The sequence below is a fragment of the Aptenodytes patagonicus genome, chromosome 5, assembly GCF_965638725.1.
Source record: "Aptenodytes patagonicus chromosome 5, bAptPat1.pri.cur, whole genome shotgun sequence".
Lineage (NCBI taxonomy): Eukaryota > Metazoa > Chordata > Aves > Sphenisciformes > Spheniscidae > Aptenodytes > Aptenodytes patagonicus.
The window spans coordinates 50175396-50190880 of record NC_134953.1 but is presented as its reverse complement, the minus strand read 5'-3'; the positions used below and the strand labels follow the sequence as shown (position 1 = coordinate 50190880).

The window sequence follows — 15485 nt, the reverse complement described above, 5'->3', positions numbered from 1 at the left end:
AGCTGTTTGCCACTGGGCTCCTCTGGGGATGTTAGTGAGAAGGCTGCAAGCTGACTTCGAGGTGGGTTGCAGTCTCTGTGCTGCTGCACCTTGTGTTGATGCCTTTCCCTGGGGCATGTGTCCTGGGCAGGGGGGAATAGGGAAGGGGGTTGGACCATACCTGTCCCCTGTGCGGGCACAGCAAGGCATAGCATCATTTTTTGGAAAACCATTGCCCAAATGAGGCCAGGAGCAGCTACACACACTCTCTCGGACCTTCCGCCTGTTGCAGTCTCTGGACCATGCTGGAAGGGGAGCACTGGGGGGCCTCCCCATCCCTTGCCCTCCAGGCTGATGCTAAAGACACTCCATTTCACAAGCCGCAGCTCCCCAGCCACCCTGCACTTGCACAACAGGTCATTTCAAGAGTCGGGGGTTTGCTGGCTATGCGTTCAGGTTGTTTTTCTTGTGATACTTTTCATATTCATAAATCAACTCTCAAAACAGTTCCTTCCTCACTGTCATGTCGTTGTTTAAATCTGCAATGGTGTTACTTAATGCAGGAAGCCACCAGTCATCCAGTCTGCCTGAAGGAAACTCTGCATGACCACAGAGTTTCAGAAATACAGCCGAAAAAGAAGTTATTGTTTCCTGAATGCTCCCGAGAATGACTGCTGTTCACTGAGGAAAAGCCATCTGCCTTTGGCGAGCAGGAGGGAAGGAAAACTACAGCTCCCAGCAGCCTGCCGGGGGCCCGTGGAAGGGCAGAGTTCACTGTCACGTTGACAGTGGAGGATTAAGGGTGCGCATTGAGGGCACGGGCTGTCCTGCCACCAGCAGAGCCAAAGGGCCTCTGGGAAGGGCAGGCGGAGGGGCCAGTGCTGGCCTCCTCTTGCTGCCCCTCCGCTTCACTTCGCTGCTCCGACCGGCTCCAAACCTCCAAGCCTGGGTAAGCATCTGACTCTGCAAGCCACTTTGTTCCTCTGACTTCCTTCTTCTGCCAGAGCGCCACAAGCGGGAACAAGTTCAGGGAGGGGAGGGACGAGAGCCAGGCGGCAGAGAGCAGCAATTATACCCACACACACACCTCCAAATCTTGTATTTAGCAAGAAAACTCAGCTGTGGAGACAGTGCGGGTGGGGGAAGGTGCCCCCCTATGCTAGAAGAGCTGCTGTGAAGTCTGAGCTTGAGATTTTTGTACGGAAATCTGCACCAACCTCTCTCCAGCAGGGAAAGTTACTTGGGAGTTTTCCACGCCACCTAGTTTTCCGCGGGCAGGCGTTGCGCTCATAAAAGCCATCAACTTTCTCAGGTTACACCAGCGAGCCTATCTCTGTCCTATGCGGCTGTCCGGTCCCAAAGCACTTTAGCAGAGGGGGAAGTATCGCTGGGGGGGGCGTAGGAGAGTCAGGCTGCGGCTCCAGGTTCACAACACTCGGCCAGGGCACTGCTTGGCCCCCTCAGACGGGCGCGAGGTCGGGTGGGGGTAACGCTGCTGCACAGGGGCCGGGCGGTGTTTCTGCCAGCAGCTTCACCTTCCAGCACCACCGTCTCCTGATCCGACATGCTGGAGGCAGGAAGGTAAGGTAGAGCAGGCTCATTGCTCTGTGTCGACCTGGCTGTGAGATACCAGGTGCCCGAAAGCACGTGGGGCAGCCTGCCAAGCCCCAGCCTCCAGGCCTGCCATCTCGGAGCACAGCCGAGTCCATCCAAGTCCGTCCGGATGAGAAACCGGTGCCTCACCCCACCGGCTTGTCCCGAGACAGCTGCGGTTTGCGTTAGCCCTTGGACTGCTTGTAGCCTGCTGGGAAGCAAAATAGCTAATAGCCCTTGGGCTGAAGGTTCACGTTTATCGGTGACATCCCTCCATTTTCACACCACCTTGGTAAGCATGGAGGGAGGAGCCTCCTTCTCCACCATGAATCACTGCTCCTGTGTTTGTGCTTATCAGGTGTACGGGCGTTTAGTCGCAATTCTTGAGGCCAAGACGGGATGGTGTCTGTGAGGGGGCTTGGTCAGCCACTTGAACAGCAGGGAGATAAATCTCCTTATGACCAAAGGAGAAAGTGAAACAAAACGGTGCAGAAGCCAGAGCTCCAAGGGAAAAAGAAAATGGAAGAGAATCCAAGCATGCATCTGTCTGGAGGTAAGTGAATCCTATGCTTACTCCATCTACTAGGAAAATCCCTTTGCAAGAAGATTTCAACAGTGACATGGGAAACCTAAGCAAATAAAAAAATAAAAGAATCCCCTCTTTTGCAGGCCAAGAAAAGGAATCTTTTGCTATCTTTTTTTGAAGGGTGAAAGATTAACAAGTTACTTTCAGTTTTGGATTCCCATCTGCAACAGGTTTAGACTCTGTGTCCAGAATGGCAGCACAAGGAAGGCTAAAGATGGAGCTCCAGACTGGGAGAGCTTTCTTCCCTGCATCCCAGTGCTTCCCATCTACAGATGCTTAAATAATAAGCCAGTTTCGCACCACCTGTGGATGGGAAATCTCTGGAGGAGGCAGGGCAAGGAGTACTGTTTGTGCCCAGCTTGAATAGCAGGATACCTCCAGGTTCCTCATGTTTCAGTTTCTGCTGTGTACTTACATTCTCCGGGTGCCTTGTTATGACTACTACATGTGAGTATTTCGGTGATGCCATGATGCTATAACCAGCTCAGATCTGTCCTAGGTGGTCAGAAGTGTTCCCGTAATACTCAGCAACAAGGAATGTAAAAATCATGCTCCAAAGGACAGCATGTTCTGACACGTTACACGTGCAGTTTTTTCTCTGCTTTCAAATTAGTAGGGAGTTCCTTGCCATTTTTATCAGTCTTTTTTCTAATTTTAGCATAATCATTTCTATGTCATTGTAGTGCTTGATCATTCATAAGCAATTTTTCACAAATAGCGCCTGAAATTTGAGCTGTGCTGTTTGGTTTTGTAAAATTCAGAATATGTTGCAAACGCTTATGTTCAGCCTCAGAATTTCTCTGTTGAATTATGCTCCAGTGTTTGCTTTTAATTATACGTTGCCATAGCTCTTTGGGAGAGCAGCTCCAGAACAGGAGCAGAGAAGGAGCACAAGCAGAGCTAACACGTACATTCAGACAGATGCTTGAACTGCGTTGGCATAACTGTTCTGGCCAGTACTCAACAACAGGTTTAGAAATTCTTCAAATCCATCACTTTAATTTACCAACCTAGGAAAACCCACTATCTGTGGAAGATGTGGTAACATGTCCTACCACTTAATGAAAGAATTGCCTGCCCACCCCACATAGGACAGCATGGGACATAGGCTGGGACTGATTTAACTTTCCTCATAGCAGCCTGTACAGTGCTGTGTTTTGGATTTGTGTTTTTTAAAAAAAAGTGTTGATAACACAGCAATGTTTTGGCTGCTGCTGAACAGTGCTGGCACAGCGTCAAGGCTTTCTCTTTTTCCTCCCTCTCCCCCCACCAAGCAAATAATCTGGGGTGGGCAGAAGATTGGGCGGGGAGCCAAGGTGGGCGAAGGGATATTGCATACAGTATAACATCATGCTCAGCAACAAAAACTGGGGTACAGGAAGAAAGGGAGAGGGGGTTGGCTTCCAAAGTGGCCATTGCTCGGAGACTGGCCTGGCATCAGTCTGCTTGTAGGAGGTGGTGAGTGATTGCCTTTGTATCACTTGTGATTTCCCCCCCTTCACCTATTCAGCTGTCTTGATCTCGACCCATGAGTTTTCTCACTTTTGGTCACCCTATTCTCTCCCCCATCTCACTGGGGATAGATGTTTCTGAAATGCAAGAACTGGGAGTTTTACAGGGTGGTGGTAAAGCACTTGGTATTCTTGACTCCTGTATGGCTAGCTGAGCTTGTGAACTCTGATCCCAACAGCTGGGCCAGCCCAAGATGAGGTGGAGAGCACAGCAGAGCATCCTGTGCACCAAGAGGCCACCCAAGAAACACTTGAGCACCAAGTGACAAGCAGGTGGCCTGAGACCTCCGGCAAACCAGAGGAGGATTCTATGGTGTGTAAATCACCCACTGCCGATGGAGGAGAGACGACACTGTCGGATTCAGCTGGCCCCACAGTAGAGGAGAAGGTTCCCCAGGAAACTGAAGTATCACTGGAAGAATCTGGGAAGACAAGAGATGGTGTCTCAGAAAGATCCCAGGAAGAAGACGACTTGGATGAAGGTGAGTCTCTCCCCTTCTGTGTACAGCCTTTCCAAAATGCTGATAACCTGGGCCTTTGCTTAGAGGAGGCAGAGCAGGAGAAAGGGTTGTTTGTTCTTGTGCTGAAAGAGACTAAGCATAGGTCTGTGAATTTTATTCCCTACAGCCAGGCTGGCCCATGATAAAATGGACAGCAAAGGAGACAGCCCTGTCCACCAGGAAACACAGGAGGACCAGGAGACAAGCAAGCAATGTGAAAGCTCCTACACAGCAGAGGAAGATGCTTCATCAAGAAGCAAGTCACTGAGCTCTGACAGTAAAATGACACATTCAGATGTGACTGCCACAGAAGATGTCACCAAGGGCCTCTTGGCAGAGAAGAGCACCAGTGCCCCTCTCCTAGATCAGGAGCTAGAAGAGCACATAGAGCAAGAAACACAGGACAGCGGTTCCCAAGGCACATTAAGGAACAGACATGGGACCAAAGGTGAGCTGGTGGCTGCACACTGCTGCTCTTCGACCATGCACATGCCTACACTTTCCATAGGTATTAGAAAAATGGTATGGTGAGCTCTCTAGTGCCCGATGTCAGTTTTCTGGAGTTGAGCAGGAATGAAGGTATAAGAAATTAACGGGGTTCTCTCTTTCTCTCTCCTTTGGCTGCTGTCCTGCTTTGAAAGGCATGAAACCACGCTGTGCTCTGCATCATCTTTCTCCTTCCCCTGCCCCAAAAGCAGGGGGAGCCAAGATTGAAAGCAGTATTAACCCAAAGCAGTATTCACTTCTAACTCTTTCCCTCAGCTGGGAGCTCCTGGCAGCTCTGTTGCTTTTCTTACTACGGCCCAACTTACCTGTTCCCTCAACATTGAGTGGCACGTTTCTTTCTCTTACTGTAGGGCACACAGCCCCAAAGCCAGAGGCTCAGTCCTGCTTGCAGAACATCACCACCCAAAACACAGACCAGGAGAAGGCCAAAGAGTCCCTTTTGCTGAAAGGTGAGGAAAAGAAGCTTCCCTTGTGCATTACTCATCGACCAGAAGGCACTGATCCTCCAGGAACAAGTAATGAAGCACATTTAATTCTTCTCTCTCAGGACCTTTCACAGCCTTTTCTGAGGGTTTCAGGGAAAAACCATCCCCTTAAAAATAGGCTCAGTTTGAGCCTATAGTAGCAGCCTTCCCTTCAGCTCTCCAGCCTCAAAACCAGGTACATTGTGTTCAGCATGCCGGGAGTACCCTGGCACATCCTGGGAGGTCTGAGGCTCTCACACTGATGGTCCCCCATCCCAGTCCCCCTCTGTGTCGTGGGGCCCCAACCAGGAACCGTGATGCTGATCTGCACCACACATTTCTCCTGGTAGAAAGAGACCCTGCTTTGGAATGGAGAGGGACGCAAGCAGTTGTGTCTGGACCTCGCTGTCCTTCTTTCCTGGGCAGAAGCATGGTAGCCTTTGTTCACGCAGCATAGCTAGAAGGAAGGCAGTGAACAGGACACCTTAGCTGGGTCAGACGCCTCCATATGTGGAGGTAGGTGCTTTGAATGGCCACAAACCTTAAAGAAAACAGAGCAGAGGGAAGAGAAGAAATCTTGTGGCCAGCTGCAATTTCCTCAGGAAATTTTGCACTGCGACAACAAAGCTGTCGCCTTGCCTCCATCTCTGGAGCTGTAGTCCTCCCCAGCTGCTGTGTAGGAGCATGGGTCTCACAACATGGGGCAAGCAGCCTCTTCATCATTCCTGGTCCCCCAGAGCGCATGCCAACCTGAATCACTTTCCTGGGGTAGTGGGGAAGGTCTGGGAAGGGAAAAAGAGCCCTTGTAGCTACTGTCCAGCGTATCACCGCAGGTCACTTGGGACTGACTTCTGTTCCCCGTCTCGGGTCTCTCCCCTGTTGAACAGGGCTTGTTGTCGTGAGCCTTGTATTGCTCGGCTTCTGCATATTCTGCTTTGGCAGCCCATCCTCCAAGGCCCAGCAAGCCCCCAAGAACCCTACGGTGGAGGCCTTTCTGTCCCAGTTCAACCAGCTGCAGGACAGGTTTCCGGGGCAGAGTCCCCACCTGTGGCTTCGTGGTCGCAAGTTCCTGCAGAAGCACCTCAATGTGTCCCACCACACGCAGCCAGCCATCATCATCTTCACGGCCGCCCGCAAGGGTGAGCAGACCTTGCGATGCCTTAGTGCCCATGTGGCTGACACCTACTCGGCCGCCCTGCATGCCAGCACAGTCCAGATCGATGGCATGGATAAATCCAGGCTCCAGAGTGACCAGGCCAAGCTGGAGGTGGACTCAGAGCTGAGCTCAGCTTTCCAGGCTGGGGGCCGTGCTGCAGTGATACACCGCTTCGAGTTGCTGCCGGCAGGGGCCACCCTCATCTTCTACAAATACTGTGACCACGAAAGTGCTGCTTTCAAGGACGTGGCCCTGCTGCTGACCGTGCTGCTGGAGGAGGAGATGCTGGAGACCCACGTCAGCCTCCAGCAGGTGGAAGAGAGGGTCCGCGACTTCCTCTGGGCCAAGTTCACCAACACCAGGACCCCCAGCTCCTATGACCACATGGACTCTGACAAGCTGAGTGGGCTGTGGAGCCGCATCTCCCACCTGGTCCTACCGATCCACCCAGTGCAGACCATCGAGAAGGGGGGCTGCCATGTCCACACCAAACCCTAGGGGCAAAGGCTGCCAGAGCCCCGGGAAGGGTCGGAGAGATGGTTCTGGCTGACTCTGGTGCAGGTGGAGGCATAACCAGCGCTATTTCTCTTCAGTTTGTTTCCCGTACCTTCCTGGGAAGAGTTGGACAGGTACAAGTTGATCCAGGCCATTTGGCCAGCTGAGTCCTGGAGGTGATAGATCACACACATCCTTCTGGCAGATGGGAAGAGTGGATTTTAGACTGCTAATTGCACAGGAGAACATCGCTGTGTGGGGAGGCAGGAGGGAAAACAGGACTTTGCAGATAGCATTTCTATCAGGAAACACACAAATAACGTACACAACTATTATGCCAGAAAGATACTGCAATTCAGTAGCTCTTTCATTTCTTCCTGCCCCTGAGTTTGCTAATGTCGTGTACATCAATCTCACAATGTACTTTATCTAGAAGGTTTCTCTGTCTTTGCAGAGGGCTGCTGGAACACAGGAAGGTCAAACTCCCCAAAGCCCAATATTTTGAAGGCATGCTTCAAAAAGAAAACCAGTTTGCTAGTCAACGGTTTGACTAGTCAGTCCTGATAGAGTCCCACTTGCACAGACTGAATAACATGTTCAAACAAACCTGCAATTCAGAAATCCCCTAAACATCAATTACAAGAAATTTCAGGTTGTCAGCACTTAAACACTACGCTAAAGGTGGGGGACCCCATGAGGGGATCCCGTATGCCAGAGAATAAGCTCCGAAGAGAGAGAGCAATGAAACAGAAACCACCTTACTGTTGCTCTGATAGTGTGAAGCCTCAAGGGATTGCACAGGTGAAAGAATGAGTAATACAGTTTAACTTAATGCTACCTCTTTAAAAAAGTAAAATTTTAAAACTCTTGATCCCTTTGCCACCACAAGGCTATGACTATCTCTTTGGGCTGATGCATCAGCTTTGGTCCTACACAACAGATTGCTCTTCACCGGGATCTCTGATCTGCATGTAGGACAGGAAGCCATCTGCCTGCCTCTCCCCAGCTAACTTTTATTGATGAATGTAGATGTTAACACTGGTATTTATTTCAAACCACGTAGGGTAGCACGCCAGGTCCTTGCCCTCCAAAGATACATTTGCCTCCCTGCCAGGCAGCTGGTGCTCTGGCATACGCTAAAGCAACTAGGAGCAGAGGTGGGGTTAGCTGGTAAAGACAAAATCTCTGGCGTTAATGCTAAAAATCCTCAACAAAACAGGTTGGTTTCTTACTGTGCCTCCTCTTCTGCATCCCAGGAAGAGAAATCCGAGTCCTGGAAACACTGTGGTGCCCCTGCACACTGTGTTTCTGCAGATGCTCTGAGGCAGAGCAGCCAACTCAGGGAACACCTGGGGGATAGGTGCAGGTTACAGCATTTATAATAACCCAACAGTCAGCCCCAGGTGTCAGCCCCTTGTGCCTACAGTGCTGCCTGCCGGAGAAGGAGCAGCTGTAGCAGAGCACGGCTTATTTCCATATAAGCAGCACAGACTGGGGCCTTGCAGAGCCAGGCTCTGTATCTGAACAAGACACAAACTGAGAACACTACGGTGTTTTTACAAGCAGCGCATCTGAGTGCTCCTTACAGCAACTGGACCCTGGTGTTGGCTGGGTCTCTTGCCAACGGTGCCTTGCTGATCTGCCCCACCGATGACTCAGCTGAGGCACAGCCCTGAACCCTAAAACCACAGCCTGCCTCTTCTTTCTTCCCGCCGCATGCCTTGACCTGTGTCCTGGTTTCGGCAGGGATAGAGTTAATTTCCTTCCTAGTAGCTGGTACAATGCTGTGTTTTGGATTTAGGATGAGAACAAAGTTGATAACGCACCGATGTTTTAGTTGTTGCTAGGTAATGCTTACACTAGCCAAGGACTTTTCAGCTTCCCATGCTCTACCGACTGAGAAGGCTGGAGGTGCACAAGAAGCTGGGAGGGGGCACAGCCAGGACAGCTGACCCAAACTGGCCAAAGGGACATTCCATACCATGTGACGTCATGCTCAGTACATAAACTGGGGGAAAGCTGGCCGGGGGGGCCGCTGCTCGGGGACTGGCTGGGCATCGGTTGGCAGGTGGTGAGCAATTGTACTGTGCATCACTTGCTTTGTGTATTATTATTATTATAATTTTATTTCCGTTATTAAACTGTTTTTATCTCAACCCACGAGTTTTTCTCACTTGTGCTCTTCCAATTCTCTCCCCCATCCCACCAGGGGGGCTGGGGGGGGTGGGGAGTGAGTGAGTGGCTGCGTGGTGCTCAGTTGCCGACTGAGGTTAAACCACGACAACCTGTCTCAGGAGATTTGTGGCCATTAACTTGGAGGAAGGGATAAAATGAAGGAAAAGGAGGGTGTTACTTGTTCATGTTCTAATCAAAGAACAGACTTTTTGGTTGGTTGGGGTCATGAAGACAAGACCACAGAGGTTTTAACAGTGACAAACACTGGGCTAGAGCCCAGCATCAGCAGGGCAGCCCAGGGCATGGTTTTGTACAAGATACGGGTTGCTTCCTCCCTTCCCTCCTTTTTATTGCTATACACTACTTTGGTAACAGAAAACACTTTCTGCTCTGCATGGTTCAGTGTGGGTGTTGATGTAAGAACCAGCAGAGCATTAATCATGTTATGTCAATATCTTGAGGGAAATCTGTATTTTAACATTATCTCGCTCTCAGTTTTATGTACCGTGTTTGTAATGCATAGCCAAGGTATGCAAGGGCAACTTCACCCTGCTTGGGCACATCACTGTAAGCGTCACCCCCCCGAGCTGTTCTAATACAGAAATATTTTTATGACCTTTTAAAGACAAAATATCTGCTTGCTTCTGAGACAAGACTTCTATTTAAAAATAAATGAGATTGTGAAAGAAACCAGCAAAGTCTTCGAAGTGAGACTGGAGTCTTACCATATTTTTTTTTTCTAGCTATTTTCAGTTCATTAAGCAAAGAGATCATCACATTGGACAAAGTTTTATTTAGGTCAGGGCTGTAGTTGTGCAAACAAAGTGAATATTTGCTTTTTTCTGGAAAAACTCAAACCAACATTTTTCTCAGTTGTTTGGGGCAAATGTTTGCAGCTTTTTCAACTAAGGCAAAACTAAAAACAAACCCCCAAGCAGCTGCTGAATTCAACCCAGGTTGAAACATACTGAGGTTTGCGTAATACTTAATGATAATAATTAAACTGAAATCCATTGACAACTGAAATATTTTAGAAATACGGAAAGCAAATATTTCTCATTCCAACACCCGTGATCAGATCAGTTCCCCCTAATGTCACAGCACCTCAGCACACACAAATTTTTATGTTTGTGGTGAATTATTTTGCTCAGCTCTGGCCTAAACAGAGAGAGGGCTGAAAAAAAGAGAATTTACCCTGTTATTCTGAATTTTCTTCAGTCCCTGTCCAGGCACTGGCAACCTAAATACTCACAACATTGGCATCTATTTTCAAATAGATGTTCATGTGATCGATTGCCAGAAGTAAACATCACTCATCTCCTGCTGTCTGATGCGAGAGGACAAGATTTGGTCCTAGCCCAAAGATTCAGATGAAAATCCGGTGTCATCAGGTGCAGTGATTGCTGGATGCCAAAACCGGGCTGCTTTTTCAGTCTTGCACAAATTCAAAAGCAAGTCCAAAGGCAGCAGCTGAACGAGCTCCGAGAATGTCTCCAGGCAGAAGGGTGCACCGGTGGTTTTCCCCTAGATGATTTGCTCACCATGATCTGTGTTGGTAAATAGCATCATCATCCTTGTACCTGCTCCAAAAATCAGGTTGAACCGAGAGTGGGAGTGGTGCCTGCTCTTGAAGAGAGGCAGGGAAACCAGGGCAGGCAAGTCCAGAGGCTGCTCAGCAGTGGCTGCACCTCTCCGTAAACTTTGGGGCTAAATCTGCAGACCGCTCAGAGAAAGGATCTTTAATATGTACCAAACAAGAGCCTCCTGCGAGTGGCTGAGCAGCGCTTCCCCAGAAGGGAGAGACACTAGGCTGACCTTCCCACCCGCCACGCCAAGCTGCAGCATTTCCACACCATACCCTTCCTCCCGCACCCCTGTGGGGCTGGCCCTGGGGTCACTTTGTGGGGGGCGGCAGGACCCCCTGCAAGGTCCTCCAGCTGGTTTCTCCCAGCCAGGGATTCGAGTTCCCTTCTTCTTCCCAGACTGTGAGTTAATTCAGAAACGCTGCGCTCCGGCGTGTGCTTCCCCGGGGCAGGGTGCTGGAGCACATGCTCCACCCTGTGTCCTTGGTGGACACCACCAGGTGACGCCGAGGACATGGGGCACAGCCAAGAGCAGATGCGCTCGCCGCAGCTCTGGAGGAACTAAAGCTCCCCCTTCCCATCAGCTCTCTGACGGCTGCGACAGGTCAGCACAAGACTAGGATGGAGCAGGACATGGTCCAGCTCTGTACCATCTGAGGTAAATGAATTTAATCCTCCTGGGCACCACATCCACCTGCACTAAGGGCAGCTCTTCCCTTCAACTGTCCCCTGTGCACCTAGTTCGTAACCTCTGTGGGAGCATGTCTTCCTGCACATACACACATTGCCCAAGCATGGCAACGCCATGCGTTTGGCTGGAGCTTATCAGTTGCCTGCTGTTACATCAACGCTAAAACTAAATTCTTTTTCAATTCCTCATCTACAAAAAAAAAAAAATTATTCTTGTTCTACTTGGCCTATTAAACAATGCACCCCCCTCCTCAACTCTCTCTCCCTTTTTTTTTTTAGTCTCGCTCTCTGCAGCAGTACTTCTGCAGGGAAGGTTTTGCTGCCACAAGGTGCTCAAGGACCCTAAAAATTACCTTGAAAATTACATAGCAGCTCAGCTGAGGGGCAAAACCAGTTCTGCAAGGCCAGCCTGGACTGCTCCACCACAAAATTAGCACTGATTATACATGTGAGCATGCCGCTGCCTTGTGAGCTGACATAAACTTGTCATCCCTGGTGTTTAAAGGTGAGTGGCCCAGCTGGCACTGCACAGGCTTGGCATGCCACCCTGCTCTGCCTGCAGCATCCCTATCCCTGCGACAGGCACATCATGTCACATCTCTTTTTACCCCTTTCCACCAGCATGGGCTAAAGCTGGAAGAAGGCAGGATGCAAAGAGACAGGTAGTGAACCCAGCTGAGCCACATTTCTTCTGTTGAGCTTTAACCTCTGGGAGCTCATCCACAGCTTAACCCTCCTGCAGCTCCACACATGGTCAAGCTCTGCTGCCGCAGGTCTGGTCCCTCGGGGTCACTTTTAGGCCTACAAAACCTCCATTGTAAGAGAGATTTGCAGATATTGGGAGCTTAAGACTTTTTTCATTTCCCCCCTTCGCATCTCCGGGGAAGCAGCTGTACGATGAATTGCACAAAGGAGCTTGGCCTCAGCCAAGAGCCTGCAATGAAAAGGCTCAAAGAATACAGCTTGCGTGTTCCCAGCACATGGAGGGGGCAAAGTCATAAGCAGACCTCCCACTGGCCTCTCCCTGCTTTGGCCAGACTGTGCAATTATGCTCAGTCCGAGGAGAGAGCTCTGCAGATCGCTCGCGGGGGCACTCAAGAGCTGAGGATCCTCCCAGAGCCAGAGCAGCGGCAGCAGCATGGTTCGACATGAGGGATGGAAACAGCCTCCCCACACCATACGTCCTTTGAGGTCTGCTCCATCCTCTGCCCCAGCAGCCCTGGGACTACTTGGACATCTCTGCAAAGCAGTTTCAGGTCATGGTGATATCCATGGAGGAGCAGACCTGGCCTCTTCCTACAATTACAGCTTGAGCTGAATTAAGCCACTGTTTTCTCGATGTTAATGGAGCTGAACTCCTGGAGCTGCTCAGAAGGACCCGCCATTTCCCTGGTCAGAGCTTGTATCTGCAGAGTGGAGCCTTGGACCCCACAGGTTCCTCCTCACAGGGATAAGAAAGTCCAGTTGTTGTTTCTGCTCCTGGGGGGGCATCTATGCTGGGGCAAGCACCAGGTAAAGCCAACTGAGTTACTGGGACTGTTTGGCTGGGGGGATGGACTAAAAACCCAGTGCAACATCCTGCAAGACTGCTGTCAAAGGTGGGTTCCCTCCTCAATGGGAGAAAAACACAACACAGAGAAATAAAGGGGTGTCCAAAGACCTTTACACTCTAGGCCAGTCCCTCACATGCATTTTTCTAAACTCTCAGCCTCTATAATTATGATCCCAGGACTTTCCCCACAGGAAGACGGCTTCCATCTGTGACATCTGCAAGTGAGTTGTGAGCTGAATAAATCCCTTCAGGTCATGTTAAAGGATGGTCTACTCCAGTCCTGCAGGACCTGCTGCAACAGCAGCCACAAACACCGGTCCTCCTCACCAGACGCAATGCCCTTTGATTGCCCTCCTGGCTGTGTTTGGGAGCTTTTCAGAGAAACAGTTGGCTGATGAAACCCAATTCAGTGAGACAAGAGGTTGAAATCCTAGGCAACTTCCAGAGGGCAGGGGATGAGTGTGAATCATTCCCCCTCAGCAGCCCACACATCCGAATGTGGCTGGCACCTACAATGAAACACGTTGACTGGCCCCAGCTCAATTCTGGTTATGGAGAGTCTGTTAGGATGAAATCACGTGGTCCTGATCTTGGGTGCTAATAAAGGAGAGATCCTCAACCTTTGTGAATCTTTTAAACATTCTCTGGCTGTAATACAGACCTACTTTCTGTTAACAGGGCACATGAAACTGGGAAGCAACTGGGGAAAAGCCCCTTGTAATGGTAGGGCTGAATGCAAAACCACAAAGGGTTGCTGCACATGCAGAGCTCAGCCTGCTCATGCATGTAATACAGCTCACAGCAGAACCAGCTGGCCCAGTTTGGAAGTGGCAACTTTATGGTCTAAATAAAGACAGTAGGAAAAAAAAATACAAATTGGCAGAGGTGTATTACAAACGCTTACAAGATTGGAGGCTGTTTGTGGTGGCTGGTATTGGCTTTATTAGCAAGCTTTTAAATGTATTAACCAGTTCAATGGCACTATCAAACCCTTCCATACACTGGTTACCTGTGGGGTCTCAAGACTATGGGGGAGCCTTTAAATCCTATACCCTTGCCCCCACATTGACTGAGAGTATTCAAAATCTCCTCTGAACGTCAAGAAAACAACCACACTGCTTAAACTCAGGATGTAAAATGGCAAGCAGCATTTTAACATTGTCTTGCTGCCTTCCACACTGCACTTGCATCACCCCTGTGGACCAGAAGAGGCTCGGTAGTTGTGCTTGTGGGGTGAGAGCAGAGCTAGCAAGAAAGGTCAGGAGAGAGAGGCCACAGAGGGGCCCTGGAGGGGAGAGCATTGCAGGCCACCTGGATTTGCCCCGTCACGCTCCCTTAGCGCCTCACATGCAGATCCCTCTCCCCAGATCTTCTCTGCGCTGAGCGGCACTCAACAGCCTGCTTCTGCCTTCCAGGGCTCCTGCTCAGACACTGGTTTTGAGGGGGGCTGAAGAAGATCAGGCACACTGAAACTCGTGTGAGACCCGCGCTGCTACCAACTCCCTCGCTCAGCTGGAGCCAGCTCCCCTTTTCTTCTTATGCACAGCCTCTCCCCCACCTCTGTGCCTCTCCGCAGCTTTGCTTATCTGCAGGGCAGGAGCTGGCTCCAGAGGAACATTACATTTCTTGCAGCAGGGCAAGAAAGCCAAGAATTGACTCTGAAGCTTTTTCCCTCCCTGCCTTTGTAGAAGGCAGCTCATGGCGCAACCATGTTATTTGTCAGTGCTCCTCACCCTCATTTTCTCTGGATGGGTCAGAAGCAGATCGCCCCCTCCTCCCCTTGCCCCCTGCCTGCTAGCAAACAGCTTTGATCAGGAATCCCCAATTGCTCCCCCCTGCTGATACCCCTCCATCATTTCCTCTCCCCTCCCTCCACCTTGAGGCTGAAACCCTTGGTGGGGGAGAGGCAGAGGACTCCGATCACCTCCCCACACTAATGACAACACATATGGCAGGCAGAAACTGCTGCTCCCCAGACGCCCGCCCCAGGCTGGAGACACCTGATGCCATTTTTGCACAGCCTCTGTCCATGGCTCACAGCAGCCGGCTCCCAGGAGGGCCGAGGTGTGCCAGCACAGAGACTCGCAGCATCTTGCCAAGAGCTGCCTTCTGATCACAAGCACAGCAAGAGGGAATCCAGAAAGGAGGGGGGAAAGTACCAGCAAGCAAATTCATCCCTTTTAAGTTGCACAGTTGACTACCTCAGTGTGCCAGCCTGAAAGCAGCACCTGAAGACGAGGATGGACAGATTTCTGTAGCCTGGAAGGTCTCAGAGAGCTTATGGGGGCTTCTGAGGTGCCATTGCATCTTCTGAGAAGGCCTCAAGCAGAGAGCAGACTGCTGCGAGTGGGTTCAAGCGGTCTGATTTTGCAGTGTGCGTTTTGCAGTTACCGCATAGACAGGACGCACGAACTGAGGTGGCGGAGAACAACTTTCACGTGAGACTTAAGCTGGGCTTTGGTATGTGACTTAACAAACCGTGGCTGAGAACTGGGGCCTCCAGGCAACCATGTCCTCTAGCAAAGACCAGGTCATCATGCTCGCTCACCATGCGGGCATGATTCGTCTACCGCACCAGCAAGAGCAGCTCTCCATGCCGTGGGTGATGTTTCCTTCCCACCCTTCCCAGCACGGAGCACACGCTGCCCTCCAGCCCGAGCAGGGCCAAAAGGGATGCACTAAGAAACAGAGCTT

The 15485-nt window shown here is 50.6% G+C and overlaps 1 protein-coding gene across 3 annotated transcripts; it reads left to right on the top strand.

Moving 5' to 3' along the window:
- The first annotated feature begins 776 nt into the window (after positions 1-776).
- On the top strand, positions 777-8747 carry TOR1AIP2 (torsin 1A interacting protein 2). 3 transcript variants are annotated; one of them, XM_076339676.1, is made up of 6 exons: positions 777-928; positions 1931-2125; positions 3849-4151; positions 4297-4617; positions 5027-5125; positions 6028-8747. In XM_076339676.1, exons 2-6 carry the CDS (start codon positions 2092-2094, stop codon positions 6792-6794), a joined length of 1524 nt encoding a protein of 507 aa, XP_076195791.1. In that variant the 5' UTR covers positions 777-928; positions 1931-2091; the 3' UTR covers positions 6795-8747. The 3 variants fall into 3 exon arrangements, with proteins under 3 accessions (XP_076195791.1, XP_076195789.1, XP_076195790.1); XM_076339674.1 differs by having other exon boundaries at positions 5027-5191; XM_076339675.1 differs by lacking the exon at positions 777-928 and adding an exon at positions 1360-1560 and having other exon boundaries at positions 5027-5191.
- Positions 8748-15485: the final 6738 nt, after the last annotated feature.

Excerpts from the sequence above, each read along its gene's own strand:
- TOR1AIP2 (XM_076339674.1), top strand. The coding sequence starts at position 2,092 with ATGGAAGAGAATCCAAGCATGCATCTGTCTGGAG. Across the intron at positions 4,152-4,296 it reads AGAAGACGACTTGGATGAAG|CCAGGCTGGCCCATGATAAA; the intron begins GTGAGTCTCTCC and ends TATTCCCTACAG. Across the intron at positions 4,618-5,026 it reads GAACAGACATGGGACCAAAG|GGCACACAGCCCCAAAGCCA; the intron begins GTGAGCTGGTGG and ends CTCTTACTGTAG.